Source organism: Mustela nivalis, assembly GCF_964662115.1.
Source record: "Mustela nivalis genome assembly, chromosome: 12".
Classification (NCBI taxonomy): Eukaryota; Metazoa; Chordata; class Mammalia; order Carnivora; family Mustelidae; genus Mustela; species Mustela nivalis.
Window position 1 is genome coordinate 39,964,283 of NC_139031.1, and position 21,947 is coordinate 39,986,229.

The 21,947-nt window shown below is 39.6% G+C and overlaps 1 protein-coding gene across 3 annotated transcripts in view; it reads left to right on the top strand.

Annotated features, from left to right (window-relative positions):
- The window catches only part of AOAH (acyloxyacyl hydrolase), a 160,378-nt gene that overhangs the window by 4,011 nt on the left and 134,420 nt on the right, over positions 1-21,947 (top strand). For all 3 annotated transcript variants that reach the window (XM_082693165.1, XM_082693164.1, XM_082693163.1), the window contains one exon: positions 15,123-15,218. In XM_082693165.1, coding sequence (XP_082549291.1) covers positions 15,123-15,218 — 96 coding nt within the window. The remainder of the gene's footprint in view (positions 1-15,122; positions 15,219-21,947) is intronic.

Consider the following 21,947-nt stretch of genomic DNA (forward strand, 5'->3'; position numbering starts at 1 on the left):
GGGTAACTCAATGTTTAACGTTTTGAGGATCTGCCAGACTGTTTTCTAGAGCTGTGGCACTGTTTTACATCTCTACACTCATGAACAAGAGGGTACGAATTCCCCATAACCTCCCCAATCCCTTGTTATTACCCATCTCTCTTATTATAGTCATCCTAGAGGATATGAAGGGATACCTCCTTCGAGTTTTGATGTGAATTTCCCAAAATAATGACGATGTTGAACAGCTTTCCATGTGCTTATTGACCATTTGCATATCTCCTTTGACAAAATGTCTATTCAAGCCATTTGCCCTTCTATTTTTAAGATTTTATTTATTTATTTAGAGAGCATGAATAAGGGGAAGGGCAGAGGGAGAGGGAGAGAGAATCTCTAGCAGACTCCATGCTGAGCACAGAGCTGGAGCCCAACGTAGGGCTCGAATCCAAGACCTTGAGATTATACCCCAAGCTGAAATTCAAAGTCAGATGCTTAACTGAATGAGCCACACAGGCGACTCTCATCTGCCCATTTTTAAATTGGATTACTGTCTTTTTGTTGTTGAATTGTAAAAGTTATTTATATCATCTAGATATATATATATCCCTTATCAAATATATGATTTGTAAATATTTCCCCCCATTTTGTAGGGGTTTCTTTACTTTCTTGATGGTATCCTTGGAAGTGCAGAAGTTTTACATTTTGATGAAGTCCAGTTTATCTATTTTTTTTTCTTTCGCCTGTTATGCTTTTTGTGTCCTATCTAATCCCATATTTTTTTAAAAAATTAGTGTTTTAACTATTGTTTTCCTATTGTCATGTGCCCATCCCCTTATCTTGTTTCCTAGACATTGGGTTTTGGCAACCCCAATCATCACTCCTGTGGTTGTAAGTAGCAGGAATTAACTTGAGTTAAGCTAGGGTAAGCAGAAAAGAAAAAGGAAGGAGTTTTCTTATGAGAATCCCAAGCATGAATTTTGGAATCAAAAGTCACAAAAACAGAGCTCACTCCATTTTTCTAAAAACAATGAGCCAGGATCCCAAAAATGGTGGCTGCCAGGGTCCCAGGGAGTTTTCCCTGGCCTTTTGGTACTGCTTCCATCTCTGACCCCACAGACCAGCTGGTTTTATTGCTCTAGGCCCTTTGGTTGATTATGGGCTCCCACAGTCCAGTGTTTGCCTACCATTTCTCAGCACACACAGAGATGGACTTTCCTTGCTGTTAAACCAAGAATCTGGGCCAAGTTTTAGGACACTTAGTAAGGGGCAGGTGGCAATGAGGAGAGCCTACTGCACAGATGTATTTGTGGGGTGAGAAGACTGCTCTCATGGAAGTGGGGAGTGCTGTGACTGGAGAGGTAACTCTAAAAAAAACCACCACAGATGTGACTGAGACATTAAGCCAATATCCCTATGGAAACAAAAACCTTCAGCATCAGTCCCAGAAGTAGCCTTTACAGTAGAGACCACAGGCAGAAGTGGAGGACATGGACTTAAACATATTGCAGAATCAAGCTGTGCAAAGCCCCAGTGGCCCCCTCCCAATTTACCATGATTTGTTGGCACAGAACTGTACCTCTCATTTGATCACTAAGCAAATGCTGTTTCTAATGCGCTTGAATAAGCAGTGCTCCTTCCTGCCACTTTCCAAATGTTATGGAATCAATAATAAGCCATGTTCATTTCTGCAAAACATCATTTCTCTACCTGGGTGATTTAGGGGCAAAGTAATCTTTATGTTTCTAAATCATTGACATTTTAAATTAATTCATTGAGATTTGAGGGTTTTTTAAAAATTTTTATTTTATAAAGCAGCACATGGTGCTCAGGAAACCTTCTAAAAGGTTAAGAAACAAAACAAAACCAAAAAAGACATCACCTTTCTTCCCCCTCATCCATGTTTGATTAACTATACAGAACGTCTTCAGAGTCCATTAACCCCCGTCTCCCCACCCCGCTCCCACTCCCAGCATCCCAGACAGAGTGGTAAGAGATGACTTTTTAGTTTGAATGATGAGAAAGTGGTGAGTGGTAAGATGACAGGGTCACCAACAAAAATAGGAAAGATTTAGACAGAGCTGGCAGAAAAGTTTAAAAATTTACGATCACAATCTTATATCCAGAAATTTCATTTTCTCTTTTTCTCTGTAACTGAACACTTGTTGCTAAGCCACCACTGCTGCTGCTAACCGAAAACTCTTCATGTTACCCCTTCTGTGTTTACATTTAGTCGCCCTACCCCCTCCTCCACCAGGGTTCTCTTCTTTCCTCTCTGAGGGCTGGTCTCAGTTCTGAGGGCGGGGTTATGTACCCCTCTGCCATGTAAGTTCTCAGCCTCTGAAGGCATGTCTCTGTCCCCAGTCCTGACCGCTCCCATGTGGGGTCTCCCGGCTGGTGTAGCTCCGGGGCTTGTCTCAGCAACACAGTCAAGTCATTCTCCAGGGCCTGCAGCTCACGTTCACCTTCCTAGGTCCTGCAGACCAAGCTGCTCTAACAGGTCACCCCCTGGCTCTCCGCTGAAGCCCCCTGTACTTTGTCCCCCACTTTTCACACCTTCTCCTCTCTTTAATTCCCCTGCTTTTATTTTCAAATTCTCGAATTTAACTCCAACCTTAGCACAAATGGTAGGTTTCTGATCATCTCAACTTTCACTCCGCCTACGTTTTTTTCCTGGATTGTTCTGGGCTCACAACTCTGAAGAGGAAGACCACAAAGACAGTCTAGAGACAGAGCAAGCCACAGCTTTGGGGAAAGGTCACAAAGTGAGCAAAACTGAAAGAAGTCAAGTTAACAGTATGCTTTTCTTCAGGAAGACTATGAATAAATTTTGGGGAGGAGGGTGAAACTAGATCATAGACCAAATGTACTACAGGAAAGAGGAAAGAAAAGAATGTTACAAAGCATTAAGTGGAGTAAAATCCCTGTAAAGTTATGATATGTCCATCTATTTGCACAGCTGTTTGTTAGTTTCCACGTATGTGGATGACCTGCCCTTGTCAATCAAAACACAAGACGATCAAAGAGATAAACAAGACAAGACCCCACTACATTGTTTCCTAGAGATGCACTTTAGATTCAAAGACAAATAGGTTGAAAGTAAGATAGTTGGAGTAAGTAAAGCATTATCAGACAAAATATACTTTAAGATATGAAACAATCCTGGGGTGCCTGGGTGGCTCAGTCAATGGGGTATCCAACTCTTGATTTCAGCTCAGGTCGTGATCTCAGGGTCATGGGATCAAGCCCTACATCGGGCTCCATACTAAGTGGAGCCTGCTACGGATTCTTTCTCTCCCTCACCCTCTGTCCCTCCCCTGCTCAGAGTCTCAATCTCTCTAAAAAAAAAAAAAAAGAAAGAAAAGAAAGAAAAGGGAAATAATCCTAAGACAGAGAAGTATCTTCCATAATGATAAACAGATCAATATATCAAGAAAGAAGTAACAATTGTTAATGTGCATGCACTTAATAACAGAGCCCCAAAAAACAAAAATTTAAAAATTTAATTAAAAAATTCAAAAGAAAAGCAGATAGTTCAACAGTAGTTGAAAATGTCAATGCTCCTCCCTCTATAACTGATAGAACAAGGGGACAAAAAGTCAGTAAGGATATAGAAGACCTGAACAACACTTAACAACTAACTTGACCCAACTAACATCTATAGAACATTCCATTCAACTACAGAAAAGTACACATTATTTTTTAACTATACATGGCACATTGTCCTCTATGGACCATATACTAGACAATAAGACAAGTATCAATCCATTTTAAAAAATCTGAAATCATACAAACATTTATCCAGTTAAATTAAGAATCAACAACAAGAAGAAATCTGGGGAAAAAAAACAATGTGCACAATTTAAAAAAATAGATAAAAGAGGAAATCAGAGAAATTAGAAAATAGTTTGGCTTAAAAGAAAGTACAATATACCAAATTTTATGGAATGTAGCTATACCGGTGCTTAGAGGAAAATTTAAAACTTTAAACATTTATGCTACAAGAAAAATCCAAAATTGACAAAAATCTTTGACAAAATATTGACGAACTGAATCCAGCAACATATAAAAAGAATTATACCCATGACCAACTGGAATTTATCCTAGATATGTACGATGGTATTAACATCTGAAAATCAGTTAATAGAATATACTGAATTAGTCGAGGTTGTAACTACATTAGCATCCCCAAAAGAAAGAGAAACATGATTTGACAAAATCTATCACCTATCCATGTCAGAAACACTCAATAAATTATAAAAAGGAACTTTCTTAACCTGATAAAGGGCATCTTTGAGTACCTTACTGCCAGCTTCATACTTAATGACAAAAGACTGAATGCTTTTGTCCTAAGATCAGGAACATAGGAAGGATGTCCACTCTCACCACATTCAATTTTTATTGAAAATTCTAATCAGTTTAATAAATAAAAATAATAGAAGTCTGAAAATTGGAAAGGAATGGGTAAGACCATCTTTATTTTCAGACAGCATGATCCTGAATAGAAAATCCTGAGGTATCTAAATAAAATTACTATATTGAATAGGAAAGTTTAATAAGATTGCAGGATTTAAGAGTAATATAAAAACCAATTATATTTGTTTATATTAACAACAAATTTTTAAGAATTGAAACTGAGGAAAAAATTCCATTCACGATATACCAAAAAATATGTAGGAATAAATTTAACAAAAGCAATGCAACACTGAAAACTAAAAACCATTGCTGAGAGAAATGAAAGTGTGCTTTACAGAAACGGAGAGCAGCATCATGGTAATGGATTGGAAGACAGTGGTGTTAAGATAGCAGTACTCCCCAAATTGACCTATACACTAAACACATTTCTAATCAAAATCCTAACGTCTTTTTTTTTGTAAAGATTGGCAAACTGATCCTAAAATTTAATGAAAACACGTAGAAACCAGAATAGCCCCAAATTTAGAAAACCACTGTTGGAGAAGTGATATATCTGATTTCAAAATCACACACAATTATTAGGTCTCAAGATAAGAGCTAAGACTATGAAACTTCTAGAAAATGTAGAAGAAAATCTTTGTGACTTTGGATTTAAAGATTCTTAAATATGACATCAAAAGGGCTATATTAAAATTCTATATATAATAAATACACAAGTTATATATAAACATATATGTTATATATAAATATATATGTTATACATAATAAAAATAATAAATTTACAAATTTATTAAATTTAAACATTTTTGTTCTCCAGGAAATGTCATTAGAAAGTGAAAGGAATACTGTGGGAAAGTATGTACAAATCATATAGACTACAATATAGCAATGATTATTTTAATAAATGTTATTGACAATGTTCACTTTCAGTATCCCATATTTTATATATTCAGTGTGACACTTAGAAGCCTATAGATTTCAAATTTCAACTGGTCTGGATTAGAATGATTTAGCCAGTTAACAGTGCAATTCCTGCTTGTGTAAAAGGCCTTAGATATGTCCTTTAACTTCTCTGAGCCTCAAATGTAACAATCTGTAAAAAGTAACAATCCCATGAGGAAGAGGATTAGCTGAGACACAGTGCGCAAAAATACCCAGCAGAGAGCTGAAGGTATTCTAGAAAATGTCATTTCATGTTTTCCTAGAACTTAGTAAGGTAAAGGGCAACTATTAAAAAGCTTATTCAATGAGAAATTATTTGATAAAATATAATTGTTTTTTCTAATTGTAGAGGAGTATGTGACTTTCTGGGATATTTTAGAAAATACTAAAGTTTTTTAAATAATAAAATCAGCTGTGGGGTGCATGGATGGCTCAGTTGGTTCAACATCTGGCTTCAGCTCAGGTCATGATCTTAGTGTCTTGGGATCCAGCCCTGTGTCGAGCCCTGTGTCCGGCTCTGTGCTCAGCAGGGAGTCTACTTGTCCCTCTGTCCCTTCCCCTTCTCATGCTCTCTCTCTCGCAAATAAATAAATAAAATCACTTTAAAAAAAAAAAAGAATAAAATCAACTGTAAGCCCCAAATCCAGATGAACACTATTGATATTTTGTTATATTTCCTTTCAAAATTGTCTAGGTATGTATTTATGGTGTTTGGATCTTATTGTTTGATTTCTAAATCTGGATGGCTAAGAAAACAATCTAAAATCAAATACTGGTTTTTTTTTTTCCAACAAAACATTTGTAAACATTTTTGTAGTTGTAAGTCTTTTTTAGCAGGTGAAAATTTTTCAAGTTAAAAAGTAGGTTTGTACATAAAAACTGTTGGGCATGGTCAAAGATGAGCCATTATTTCTATCTACCCAAACATCATCTATCTTCCCATCTATCCCTCCGTCCATGATCAGTCTGTCCTTCTTTTCACTCATTCATCCATCTACTCACCTACCCACCCACTCACCCTTTCATCCCTCTTATTTTTCTATTCATCTATATTCTATCTCTAAGTCACCCTTTTAGTATTTTACTTGCCCCTTCATTTACTCTTATCTGGCCAAAATGACAAGACGTAAAAATTCAACGCAAAAAAAAGAACAAGAGGCAGTACCAAAGGCTAGGGACCTAATCAATACAGACATCGGTAATATGTCAGATCTAGAGTTCAGAATGACAATTCTCAAGGTTCTAGCCGGGCTCGAAAAAGGCATGGAAGATATTAGAGAAACCCTCTCTAAGTATCTATTTTAGAATTCAAACACAGAAGTGAAAGGAAAAATGAAGCCATATGTTTTCTGAAAGATAATCTGATTAGTTCCTGGCATTAATGATAAGGTCTGACTTTGCCATTTTGGATTACACAGAGGACATGTCTCATAACATGATGAACTAAATCTGCAGCTCCAACTTCAGCAAAGATATATATGAAGTATGCATTAAGAGAAAAGATTATACTTAAAATATTATGTTGGCAAAAGTATATTGAAACGAACAATATTTCAACTTCCCAATTCTTTCTGAGTATATTAAGTTCTCACAAGGTCTCTCTTGGTGAACTGTAATGGGTATAATTAAAAGGAGAGTCTTACTAAAACTTTTTTCTTATTTTAATATAACTTCCCAGAAATTGAGAAAAATAAAGACTCCATTGATTAGATAACAACTTTTTTTTGCAAGTCAGGTGGTTTCTAGTTCTTTGCTTTCAACACAATTGAAGGGGTAGTTAATGGAGTTGTCAGGTGATGGGTCATTTGGAATAATTTCCAACGATAGATCACTTTAAGATTTTTTATATTTAACTCAGAAGAAGTAACAGAATGGAGGGACATCACTCTATCAAAAGTCCTTCCATTTCCATTTACTTAAGGAAACATGTTTTCTCAGCACCTACCTCTTCAATAATGAAAAATAGGAACAGACATGATATGGAGTCTTGCCATTCTTCAACAGATGTAAGTACTAATCGAAAAGACCAATCATCTCATTAAGGAGTACAATTCCAATAAAATTTTACTTTTGTTATTTAGGAATTGTTTATCGAATTGGCAATACATACTGCTTAGAAAAGCTAATTTTACTAATAATGAAAACTCTATCCAGAAGAATTTTTTTTAATACTTAGAGTTATATTCATAGGAAACTCAAATTTTCATGTAAGTTTTATTCATATTTTTAGTGTTAAGAGGTATAACAGTGTGATCAATAAAATACTCTCAATCACAAAAATATATTACATTGGGATAAAATTCTATAGTGGAAGAAAAATTCAAGGAAGTCAACTTTTTATTGAAATATGAATTCAAGGAGAGGGATTATCAACATAAATTTCTCACTGTGAAAGAAGCGTTTGAGCTTATATTTTTTTCCAGTGGTTGTGAGTAGGTATAAATCACTATAGTATTTAGATTCCTTTGGATACATAGAGATTAATGTATGATTTCTACTATAATATTTATAGTCTGCCTAGAATTATACTCTTTGCAACTAGGTAAATTAATATCCATTAATAATATTTTAACATCCATTAAAATGTAAAAGGGGTACATAATTTTTCAAATTTCCTTTGGGGGGTACAAAGCGAAATATTTGACACCACTGGTGTATAATCTAGATTCTAGAGCATTAAGAGCCCATGCACTGCCGTGTGCCCTTCAAGGCACCTCAAGATGGGATCTCTTCCTATCTCTCTCACTCCGTCTTTCCCACGGAGCCTGGGGATGCCCAACTCTTCTCTTTCTCACATCCAAGGCTTTATAAAGGCTACACCTCTCTCCTTGAAGCCCTTTCCTGCCTTTTCCTGTTGAATGAGGTTCCCCCATTTTCCAACATTCAACTTCTCCAGGAAACTGTCCCCGGTTCCTCGAGGCAGAGTGCGTTTCTTCCTCCTCTGCGCTTCCAAAGCATTAATGGGTCCCTGAACCGTAGTGCTTACAGGCTGCCAGGACTAGACTGTCTTTCTAGTCATTGGGCTGCCCTCCTGGTCCGTGATTTCTCTTATGCACGTTTGTATCCTATGCCTCTGAGCACATAGCAGGTGCTCATAAGTATGCATTGAGTTAATAACAAGATGGGATGGCTCCTGTGTCTGTACTCTCATTTCTTGATTATTAGCTTTTCATGTATTTCTAAAGTAGCCAAGCCCACCATCCTGCATCTCTCAGCACTGTTTGCTTATTTCTTCTCTTCGCCTTTGCTTGCGCTCTGCTCAGCTTTGAGTGCGCTCAGCCTCTCACCAGGAAATGGCCCTCTCTTGTTGCTGATGCTCTTGTGAATGTTAGAAGTTTGGAACTCACTGAGCACTTTCTCATAAAGATGGTGTTGTAGGTGATGGTCAGTTTAGGCCACAGAGCCTGATCTGCCCAGATGGAGTGAAAATACTAGCTATTGGCAATAAAAACAAAATTCGGCCATAGAAAGGTGAAAATGCTATTGTCACTGCAATATGTTTTTTCAAAGAAGTTTTTGAGTTTCTATTTTAAAGATTTTTTTTTTTTATTTGATAGACAGAGATCACAAGTAGGCAGGGAGGCAGGCAGGAGGGAGGCAGGCTCCCCGCTGAAGCAGACAGCCCAATGCAAGGCTCGATCCCAGGACCCTGGGATCATGACCTAAGCCGAAGCCAGAGGCTTTAACCCGCTAGGCCACCCAGGCGCCCCTCTGAGTTTCTATTTTAAAAAAGAGTCACAGAGAATATGTCTTTGCCCTATAGTCTCAGCAGCTGGAATAGAAACTGTGCATTTTTACGTGCTGCATTGCTTAAACCTTACAACGCTTTTGCCCGGTGTGTCAGATAGCCTGTGCTAAGTTTGCAAACCACTCCACACTTCTACAACAGTCATTAGCTTACAGTTCTGTGGGCTGGCAATTTGGGGTGGGCACAGCTGGGGGGTCCTCCCACTTGTATCCCCTCAACTCACTCCTGCGGCTGTATTCAGGTGGTAGACGGGGAGATGACGGGAGCTGCATGTTCTAGAATGGCCTCATTCACCAATCTAGTAGTTGGCCGGCTGTTGACTGGGCCCCTGTGGCCTCTCCAGAAGGCTGGCTCCAGCTCACAGCTAAACAGTTCTAAGAGGGCAAAAGTAGAAGCTGCAAGGCCTCTGAAGGTCTGGATTCAGACCCAACATGCTGTCATCTCCTCCACGGTCCACTGATCAAAGCAGGTTACTTCACTTGGAAGACTGGGAAGTAGGTCACCCCTCTTCATGGGAATAAGTGCAAAACAGTGGCATCCATGTTTAGTGTACTGTGCAGACAGGTGTTATTATCCTATTTGGTGGGTGCCAAAATCTGGGTTCAGAAAGATTAACCATCCTACCAAATACATCAGCTCGTAAGTCACAGAAGCAGGATGTGAGCCCAGGTCTGTCTGACCCCCCACGTTCTTCTGCTCTCTCCTGGTACATAGCTTCTCTCTTCTCTTCCCTCTCTTCCATTCTCTTTTCTTCCCTGTCTGCCTCTCCCTCCCTGGGTGGTGTGCCACCAGCTCTGGCTTAGTAACTAATAGCTTAGGGAAACTAGACTGAGAGTAGGATAATTGTAAGTGATTATTTTCATGCCTTTCTTTCTTATTTCCCTTTCTTTCCACCAATATGAGAAATAATGTAAACATGTAAAGCCATGTCTTCTGCTCCCACCCAAGGAGGGAAATCTGAGGAGAACAGAACTGAGGGGCATTGGGGGGGGCAGGTGGGATGTACAAAGTCACATGAGTCCAACAGAAATTCAGGGACTGAGGTGTGGCATGGCTCCCAGACCTGTGCTCTGCCCCTCCCTGGGCCCAAACCAGGAACAAAGGAGTCAGTTTTGATTCTCACTTTTCCTCCCACTTCTTTCCCTCATACATCACTTCATTAATAAATTGTATCAGGTGAACCTCCACAGTAGATCCCAAATCTGTCTGTTTTCCTCGGTCCCCCCTGCCACCTGTTACTCTCTGTGATCCACCGTCATCTCTCTCCAGGACCAAAAGAGCCTCCCACTTCATCTCTCTGCTCCCACCGTTGTCCCCTAAGGCCCTTCCTCCCCATGACAGTCAGCATGATAATTTAAAGACATAGATCAGATAGCAGCAGCCCCTTCAAACAAAACCCAGCCATGGCTCCCCATCACTCTCTGGAAAAATCCCTGGCTTTTTTGCAATCTACAGATCCCTTGAACCTGGCCCCTTCCTTCCCCTGAATTTCATCTTTCACCACTGGGTTCTGGCTTTCCTAGTTTTATGCCATGAAGTGGCCATCAGCAGCCCCCACGTCTTACAAAACTTGTCCCAGCTCCTCATGATCCTTTCTATTATATTAGTCATTGTGTGTGTGTGTGTGTGTGTGTGTGTGTGTGTGTATTCTACAAAGAAGCCTTCTCTATTGGCTCTAGCTAAGGTTTATAACACCTGCATCCTCATTACCCTCTGCTAATTCACCCTGTCCTTTTTCTTTCTAGCACCTAAAATTATTTATAATTCTGTGTTTGTTTACTTGTTTACGATCACTATTCTCTAACAGAGTATAATCTCTAAGAGGGCAGGAACTCTGTCAGTTTGTTTCAGCATGTACTAGGAGCCCAATACAGTGCCTCCATCTAGAAGGAACTCAATGCATACTCTGTTCCAGTCCCAGCTGGTTACTTGGCAAGGTATGCTAACCTCTCCACCCAGCTGGTTACTTGGCAAGGTATGCTAACCTCTCCAAGCCTCTGTCCACTAGTCTGTAAATTGAGAGCAATAATTCCTACATCTAGGAGTTGTTGTGAAGTTTGAATAAAATGATAATATATGCAAAACACTTCAAAAACTGTAGGGCAGGGACACCTGGGTGGCTCAGTTGGTTAAGCGTCTGCCTTCAACTCAGCTCATGATCCGCAGTCCAGGGATGGAGGTTCCCTGCTCCGCGGAGAGTCTGCTTCTCTCTCTGCCTCTCGCCCCACTCATGCTCTCTTTCTCTCTCTCTCACTCTCTCAGATAAATAAATAAAATCTTTAAAAAAACAAAAAACAATGTGTAGGGCACACGCTAGCCATGTGATGAATTATTTATGCCCCCACTTAGGGTCAAAAAGGTAGTAGAGTCATGCTGACCCTGGCTCTGACAAATGCCAAGTGCTTTCCAGGCTTTTCCATGACGTGTGGACTTTGGACAAGTGGGAAATCTTTTAACCTGCTCTCCACAGTGCCTGCATTTCCAGCCAGCGTGGATATGATTATAATTAGAGTTGCAAGACTCCTGTTTCATTTCAAAAGGATTCTGGGTATAGTATGCAACCTACCTCCAGTATGTGTCCAGAAGCAGATCCCTTTAGCAGGTGTTCTCATTTGGGCCCATTCTCATCTCCTCATACAATATCAGGAGTGTCTGTTTTGATTACCCTCCTTAGTCTCAGATGCCATGTGAGAAGAGATTTGCCATATGTGAGGTTTCAAATGGTGACCACTCAGCTAATGCACAGCTCTCACCGGCTCTCGTCACTTCCTAAATGAACAGTAGCTTGGACAAACTCACTTGCGCAGAGCCATGCCTTTTATTAGCAGCCAGAGAATGGTCTGTAATGGGAGAAATTACTCTGTTCATGCATCTCTCCCAAGGAAAACATTCTTTAGCTTGTCAAGCCCGGGGAACCTCTTATTAGAAACTACAGCAAAGTCAATTTCTCTATTCTCACCAACTGAAGGATTCAGAACACACCTTACTGCAGACCCTAAATTAACAATCCAGCTGGAAGGGGAGTCGAGCCTCTTTGGAAATGGGCGGGGATGTCCAAGTGGGCAGGACTCAAATCAAAGCGGAGCCCAACCTGGGCGTTTACATATTTCAAACCTATTACCCCCTTTTCTGCAGAGCTCTTTTGATCGTAACTCTTCACCAGGCAGAGTGAGGGTAATGGCAAGATCCTACTGATCTTCAGAGGCAGCTGACTTTTTTTTTTTTTTTTTGCTCCTTTTAATCTAATGATTTCCAATTTTAGCAAGCCGTGCTAAGGAGCCTCCAAAGTCATAAGAGTCCTTGATGGGATTCCTTTGCGTAAAAGAAAAACCCATATCTATAAGTACAAAGAAGCAGGTTGGTTTTGAGCAGCGTGATTCGTAATTCGCTTTGCATTGATCCTTCCAAGCCCTGGATTAAAACAAAGGCATACTTATATTTCAAGTCCACTTTGGGTGAAGCCGCTCATTGATGAAATGGCAGATGAAGTGACTGTGATGCAAGATTTCAACCCAATCTCCACCATCTTCTTTGTTTGTTTTTAAAGATTTGTTTATGTATTTGAGAGAGAGAGTGCATGCATGCACGCACAAGTGAGGGGAGAAAGAGACTCCCAGGCAGACTCTGTACTGAGTGTGGAGGCTGACTCGGAGCTCGAGCTCATGACCCTGAGATCATGACCTGAGCCAAAGCCAAGAGTCAGATGCTCAACTAACTGAGCCATCCAGATGTCCCTCCTTTGCCTTCTTTGATCCTGAGCTGCATGCCATGACTATTTGCTATAGAATCTGCTATATGACTCAGCTGATGGCTCTGGTTGTTTCACACCAGAATAGAAGTACCGCCATGCCCTATGCCCTCCAACAAGACAAAAACATTATAAGCAATGTTGTTGAGGATCGTGACTGAGTCAGAACACAGCTCGAGTGTACCCATTCAGCTTTTCCTGTGGAGACCCCTGGCAACTAACAACTGAAATGTCCCTTCAGTGCTTCTCAGTCAGCTTGCTTGAAGTCAGAAAACCTTGCTGTCCCCTGACTCCAAAACAGACCCTGCATCAGGCACTCAAAGTCAGAGTTAAGACCCCATTCCCACCCTCAAGGAACTTAAGGTCCAACTCTAAACTCTTAGAAAAGAAGTTCTAGAAGAGTAGGTAACTTGTGCAAAGTTGCACTATTTATAACGGACTGATCCAGTATTGGAACCCAAGTTTATTCTTTAATTCAAAGCCTCTCCCTTTTTAACTATACCTCACTGTATCCCCTTTCCACACTGCAATATAATTATTTATAATTGCTTTTCAATTGCAGCTATTAAAATTTATTTGGCTCCACCTAACTTAAGAGGTGATTGGCGGAGACATCTATTAAGGTATAAAAGCATATTATAAATGCTGAATATAGTCACATATGTTAAATATATTTATATATTTAAAATAAAAATGAAATTGGTCTATCTCTTGGTGATTTAAAGGATGTTTATTTTATTTACAGTATTCTGTATTTTTTGTTTGCTGAGATTGCATTGAATCTGTATTTTTGAAATGTTTTAAAATAAAATATATATGGCAATGCTTTTTAGACTATAAAGTGCTAATAAGTATTAGCTACTGAATTCACTGGGTGTAATAAGACTCTCAATGCATGGATTAGGTTAAAAGCACATCTAATCAACCTTGATAGTTGACGTTGATAAACGTGCCATTGCTCTCAGAACAGTAAGACTGGTTTTTAAGATCATGCTATCTCAAATTAGGGGAGTCCAGCTTTGTCCAGCTTTATCTGTCTAGAAATGGTTGGTTGTACTCTCACATCTGTTATCAGCCACCTTCCCTCAAGGGGTCCTTGTAGAAATCTGGTTTTAATGACACTGCATGTGAATTTGGGTTCCCAGCTCCTTGAGCATATGGATAATAGCGAGCTACTACTGGGCCAGGCCCCCTGGAACGTCTTCATTTGGGATATAAGCCTTCTTTTGCCTCCTTAGAAACCAACCTCTGCTAATAAACGCCACTCCTGTTATCTCAAGATAACATTTCCTCTCACAGACTTACTGATCTTTGGCCAACCAACCCTTTGTGTATAGAAGAAAGAGTCCCCTCCCTTTGGAAAAAGGAGGATTGGGCTTCCACAGACATTCAGGAGATCAAGGCTAGTAATAGAACCTTCTAAGGGGTGTCAGCATAGTACTTCTGGGCCTACACATTTATATATCAAGATAGCTGAAGGAATATATTTTTAATTTAATCTGAGGTTCCTTCCAGACACTTATTATATTGGTACATGCTTTCAAGCAGAGTGTTTTATAGCTGGGAGGTAAAATGATATTTTACAATAGTACCATGATTTCAAAGCCACATTCAGTTGCACTGTTATCTCCCTTAAGCATTACAGCAGCCCTGTAGAATTATTACCTACATTGCAGTGAGGAGACCAAGTCTTAGAAAGCCAGGATGCTGAGTCCAAGATTCAAGGGCAAGACTCAATACCAGATCTTCTGACTCCAAATGCTGAGCAATTTCCACCACTTTTCTAAAATTAAAAAACTGACCCTGGATCACAGCTGAGCATGTATGGAGTGGGAATGATCCTAGTCTCAATGAAGCCAACTACTGCAAAAAAGAAGAAAAGGAGAGGGGAAAGAAGCTAATGCGTACTGGGCTTCCACTCTGTGCTAGCTGGTTTATTTCTGCACTATCTCCTTTAAATGCCATTTCTTTCTCCCATGTGATCAAAATAGAAATAAACAAAGATTCCGTTAGCTCCCCAAAGTCACATAGCTTCCAAGTAGCAAAACTGAACTGACAACCATTCTTTCTGGTCCTCAAACACACCATCTTAGCACACTTCACACCTCATTACAACTCACAGGGCCTCTATGCACATGGCAGATTTTAAAAGGCTTAGCCAACAAACGTTCTGTGTTGCGGGGAGGTTGGTGTTCCTAAGGACACACACGTATCCCTTCCTTTCTTCTGGCCCTCCAACACTGTTTTCTTTTCCACACTGCTGACATTTCTTCTGCTTCTCCCCCCTTGCAGCCTGCGTGGCGGTAGTTTCTGTGATTGAACAGCTTGCTCAAGTTCACAACTCCACGGTGGAGGCCTCGATGGAGAGACTCTGCAGCTACCTGCCGGGTAAGCACAGAAAGGGTCATGCAGCTGTGGGTCGGCTTCTTCGTTTGATTCTTGGGTCATCATGAGTGAGTTTATACCCTACACCTGCTTAGGGAGGAGAAAGTAATTGAGGTGTTTATGTGAGTTGATATTTTTATGAGACTAATAGAAATTAAAACAAACACACAAAAAACCACTCTAGTATATTTGTGCTCCCCGATGTTCATTTTCCATCATGGCAGGATGAGACTGCTGTAGACATTTATGGAATAAAACATAGAATGGCTAATTTTTGTTTCATGTGTTACATTTATAAGGATTTGCCCACCAACTGGGGTTCATTGCCTTAAGTACCAAGAAGGTCAAAATAATGAAAAAATGGATAATTTTCAGTGATTTATGTTAGTTTAACCTCATGCACATTCCCAGAGGCACCCAGAGCCCTACCAACACAGAGCTTTGTTTAGGCTGAGAAGACAGCTGATCTTAAAAACCTAACTGGGGAAAATAATCTGGGAACAGCCCATGGATTTGAACAGGATCTCAATTAAATCATTTACCCATCCTCCCAAAAAAAAAAAAAAAAAAGAACTGATTGATGATTTAAACAAGTTGTGGGGGGAGGAGTTAAGATGGTGGAGGAGTAGGAGATCCCGGAGCTCCTCTTGCCCCCCCAAACACAGCTAGATAGTTATCAAGTTATTCTGACCACCCAAGAAGTCCATTCGGCGTCTGAAAGAACTGCAAGGCTCCAAGTGGAAAAGCGACCACCTTTTGGAAGGTAGGAAGTGCGGAAATTCACCGGGGGGAGACTGAGCTGTGGAAACGGGGCAGAGAGGGAGCCTGCTTGGGCGAGCTACTGCTAAGTATTAGAGGCCTCTGGACGCAAAATCTGAACTTTTAAGTTCCTTATGGGGGCAGATAAGCCAGGATTAAAGGTGCTCAGGTGGCGAAAAGGGACAGAATCCCAGGAGTGACCAGGTAGTCTGAGGATCCCCTGGGTTTCAGGAAGAATGCGTGGCACCAAGGGGCGCCTGGGTTCCCAGGCATAGAAGCCAGAGGCCCGAGAGAGAGCAGCGGGACTTCGTGCAGGCTTTCCGCTATAAAGTGTGGACTCCGCGTCGGTCTGGCGACCCCTTTCCTGGGAGGGGCAGGCAGGCGTGGGGAGAATCTCTCCCAGGGGAACAGTGTGGTTTGAGGGGTGGGTGACCCCGACATTTGGTTTTGAAATTCAGTCACATGCCAGAAATAAAAAGGCTCGGACACAGGCAGAGTGAATGCAGGGTTCTAGCATACACGAGGGACACAAATAGGGTGACTGTTTGCTTTTCTTTGAGGGCTCACAGAAGAGTAGGGGGTGTGAACTGTCAGCTCCGAGGCTGGAGAGCAGGGCGCCGCCATATTCATCCCGCACGTCCGCGTTGATAAGCGTTCAGGGAGCAAAAACAGCGCCACCTAGTGGAGGCCAGAGCCCTGGCCACCAAGCCTCACCCCACTGAGCCCTGGAGAGGGGTTTCCACGGAGACAGGTCGGCTTGAGAATCGGTGCAGAGGACACTCCCGCAGCCGACCAGCAGAAACTAGCTCCCACCAAGTTTATTATCATTGGGTGCTGCGAAGCTTCAGCTCTAGGGGAAATAGGATTGAGCTTCCTTTTTACTTGTATTCTATATTTCTTTTATTCTTATTTTTTTCATTTAATAACACAAGAAACGAGATGTTGGTGAGGATGAGGAGAAAGGGGAACTCTCTTGACAGTGGAAATGCAAACTGGTACAGCCGCTCTGGAGAATAGTATGGAGGTTCTTCAAAATGTTAAAAAATACAATTACCCTGTGATTCAACAGTCACGCTACTAGGTATTTACCCAAAGGATGCACAGGTACAGATTTGAAGGGATACATGCACCCCAATGTTCATAGCAGCATTATCAACAATAGCCCAACTATGGAGAGAGCCCAAATGTCCATCAACAGATGAATGAATAAAGAGGTGGTACATATACAATGGAATACTCCTCAGCCATCAAAAAGAATGAAATCTTGCCATTTGGAACAACATGGATAAAGTTAGAGTATTATGCTAAGTGAAATAAATCAGAAAAAAACAAATATCATATGATCTCATTTACTCTGTGGAATTTAAGAAAGAAAAGAGAGGAACATATGGGAAGGGGAAAAAGGAAAAAAAGGGGAGAGGGAAACAAGCCATAAGAGACTCTTGAAAAGAAAACAAACTGGGGGAGATGATGGTGGTTAATGGAGGGAGGTGAGGAGGTGAGTGAGCGATGAGATAGATGGGTGATGGGTATTAAGGAGGGCGCTTGTTATGATGAGCACTGGGTGTTGTATGTAAGTGATGAACCATGGAGTTCTACTCCAGAAATCAATATGCATTATATGTTAACTATCAAAATTTTAAATAAAAAAAAAGAAATAGAAATAGAAAGCATAATTAGTGAATTTGCAGATTTGGGTATAATAGGTATTATGTTTGATGATTCAATCATAATTTAACATTATCTCCATCTTCTAGAATGAATAAAACTGATTAGGTACAAAAATACACAAGTTGTGTATTTCTCTTTCAATCTCAACAAAATCGAGAAAATGCTGATTCTGTTTCCTTTATAGATCCTTTATAGAATACTATTAAGTGAACAATCACAATGGGTAAACTTCTTTGAGAATCAAATTGTCATTGATTTAACGTTAAGAAACAAATTCATCAAGGATGAATTTTCTTGAAGTAAGAAAGCTAGACTAATGGCGTCTGTGTCTTGGGCTTATACAGCATGTTGCATGAACAGCACAGAAGCATTTTCGGAGGATTTACTGCATTCAGTTACATACAATATGCATTCACAAGCTAAATTTCTTGGAATTTAAACTAAAGATCAAGAGAGAATAAAACAGATGTGTTTACAATGTCCCAGATTAACCATTGCTAAGGTTTTGACATATTTACATCATCTTTCTTTTATGGAATTAGAATGTGGCAGATAAACTTGAAACACCCTTTGGCTTCCCCTCACCCCCAGTTCCATTCTCCTCCAATCTCCTTAGAGGGAACCACTCATATGAACTTGATGAGTATTGTTCTTGTTGAGCTTTATACTTTCACATTCACTTGTATGAATTCATAAACAATGTATGGTATTATTCAGTGAATAATTTAAAATGTTTGATATGACTTTTAAGTCTATTTTAATCTACAAGTTTTCTTTCCTTCCCTTTCTTTGCCATGTAATTTAATTGTGGGATTTGCTCTATAGAGTTTCCCACAGCCTGGATTTTGCTGATTGCTGATTGCTGATTTTGCTGTGGTATGGTTGAGTATGTTGTTGTGTGTTCTGTATTTCGTGAAAATTTGCAGCTAGATCCAGAGGCTTGATCAGACTCCAGTTTGATTTCTTTGGCAAGACTATAAGTGGTGATGTTTTCTTTCATTGAGAGTCCATTAAATGTGGTTTTTCCTTTTTGTGATATTAGCAGCTGTTGATGCTCAATAACCCAATCTATTAGTTCATTGGGAGTTGCAAAATGGTGCTATTCTAAATAACATTCATATTATATTTAGTGGTGGAAATGCATTAGAGACAGTTCCCTCATCCTCATCATATTTTAAAGACATGTTCCCCACAGTCACTAATGATAATGTTTATAGTAAGAAAGTCCAGATACATTCCTGATTCCTTTGCTCTACTTGCCAGTTTTCAAATAATTCATTCCTTTCTGTGATCATCCCACAGTAGTCAATCACTTTTCTTTAAAATACCAATGTGAACTCTTGAATTTATATGTATTTCATGAGTTTGTTTTGTTTTGTTTTGTTTTTTTCAATTACCATCCTTCTGTAACTCAAACTGTCTCATGTTTGACCAGTGGGAACTTCAAGTTGGCTCCTGAGTCCCTTTGACACGAGTCTAAGGAACCTTTGATAGCTTCCTTACTAATTGATAGAAGATGTTCCAGCCCTGACTTGTGCTTTTCCAGCCCCAGGCTTGAAATCAATCATTTCTCTCAAAAGTTCTGGTTTCCATTATTGGGAAATAGTATTTTAAGACCACAATCTGGGTGTTCATTGCCACTGAGTTGGTCATTCTTTCTGGGTTTCTTCAGTAGACAATGCTAGGAAAAAAAAAAAAAATTATATATACATACATTTACCTATATTACATATAATTTTAAGACAAAATGTCTAGTGAGTTCATACTAACACTTCAAATTCAGGACTACAGGATTCTTTTCTTGACAGGATTTTCTTCTTAGTCTCTTCTGAATCATATCTGTATCTCTTCTTTCCATACTTGAAGGTCTAATTCTCAAGGGCAGAGTGATAAAATATCCCATCATGACTCATTCACCTCTCCCTCATTACATATATAACGTCTCAAAGTGTCAGTCCTCGTCTTGCTACCATTAATATACTTTATAATCACTGAAAGCAGTTAACATTGTTTTTTGCATATACTTTTCCTGTTTCTCCACCCTTTCTAGTCATTGACTATATGCCCTGAGCATACAGCTATTACGGATGATACCCATTCCCTGCCCGCCCTCACTTTGTCTCCGTCCCATCAGCAACTATTTGATCGATGTTCACCACCAGCCCTTATGAGGATGTCTCTCTAGCTGAGCTGTTGTCTAAAGTTCATTTTCCTCAGGAGGGACTCATGGGAACAATATTCCCTGAATTCTTTCATGTCAATAGCTAGCTCTTTGTGCCCTTTACACTTGAAAATCAGTTGTTTTTCTGAATATGTAAATCCTTGGCACACAATTTCTTTCCCTAAGTATCTTAAATGTGTCTTTAAAAAGCCTGCTGGTAATCTAATTCCCTTTTTCTTGTAAGTCACTTGCTGTTTTTGCCTAGAAATTCAAAGATTGCTTTTTCCTTTCTTCTCCAAAATTCAGTCATCTAAGTAGAATGTGTCTTGGTGTTAGTTGTTGTATGTTGACGTCAGGCACAGAGAATATTCTCAAGTACATTTTTTTATAATTTCAGGAAAGTTGTTTACTTGTTCAGTTTCATTGATTTGGTTTTCTTTTTCAGAGATTTCTAATATCCGTATTTTCAATCTCCTTTGCCTAACCTCGATATGTTGCCTAGCTATTGAATAGTTTCTATCCCTTTATTTTTTCTCTTGAAAGTTTTGCTCCTTTTCACCTTGTATTTTACTTAAGACATTAGCTATTGTGTTCAGTTCTTGTATACACTCTAGTTCAGACTTCATTTCTCTTATAATTTTGTATTTTTCCCTGAGTTCTTTTATTCCATGTCTGAGTTATTCTAATTCTGATTTCTGTTGTTTTTTCACGACTTGTAACATTTTATTAATGCTTCTTAACTCATTACGAAATACTATGTTATTTTTTAATCCTTTTTTGGGCTTGACTTTCTGGCATGCTTTTGCTATCTATAAGGATGTGATTCTGTTCCTTATTCTTTTTTTCTTATAATAACTTTGTATGGGAGTTGACCTAGATACATTTCTGTTGCTCATTTTTATGTGAAATTAGTTTTCAAAACCTCTTAAAGAGAAGTGGTTCAAGGTACTTTTCTAAATGCATAAAACTTTTTCTGTTGTTCCTGTGTAGTGTTAAAACACACACACAGACACACAAACCACAGCAGCTTGCTTGCTGAGAGAGTTTCTGACTGTTTCCCTGCCCACTTTTATCTGGATTTTCTCTTTCCTTTGCTTCTGTCCAGCTCAGTGTTGTTTCCAAACCCAGCAGTTTCTCCTCAGTATGCACACTGTTCTGTTAGGGAGCACTGGCAGGTCAGTTTCTGCAATTTATACATGCCTGGACAAGCCAGCCATCTTAGTCCTTCTGCCTTGAGCCCTTTGTACTCATCTGTCACAGTGGGCCAAACCCCTCCCAGTCTCAGGTGCTGTTCTTTAATTGGTCCACCATACTTTCTGAGCAATACCTATGAGCTATCTGGGGATTCCCCTACTCTCAGGTTTCTCTGGCATTCCATTGCTTCCCTTTACTTTCTGTCATATAGATATTGATAACCCATAGGTCTTGTGGCCATGAGTGGTTTATCCTTGCCTAAATGTGTTTTGGGGTTCATGGAAATACCTACTTATGTTATAACAATTGTCCATGGATTTGGGGTTTTTCTTTCCAGGAGCTCTTTTTCCCCTCGTAGGTGGAAACTCAAAGAAATTCCAAAATTCCTCTGCCTTCAACATTATCTTTCCAGAATTCTCCCCATGTGGGATTTTGCTTTCATAGTAATGTCTACTGTATGTATAGCTCTGCAACTTCTGTTTTTCACTCAACAGTATGTTTTTGAGATCTGTAGATCTATGTTAAGACCTAGAGACTTAGGTCAAGCCCCTTAATTACTCTACAGTTCTTCACCACATAAATGTCCCATATTTTCCTGACCCATCCCCCATTACTGGATGTTTACAGTGTATCATAAACCTGACTTTGCATTTTCACATCCCTGAATTAGAGAAAGAAGAGGAAAACATTATTACCATTTCACAAAACAGGAAAAAAAGTGAAAACAGTCCTAATTATCATTAAGATTTGTTTATTGGTTGTCATTTCCGTGTAATAGACCACACTGAAGATAATCACATTTGTACCTGGTGTTTGATTTTCTCTTTTTAGGCAAGGTTGTGTTGTTCAAAGATGAAAGGCTCAGTAAAAATCCTCCTTCCTAGATGACCTTGTCCTAATGTACTAGCGAAATGTAGCACAACAGGGACCAAGATTGCTGGTCTTCA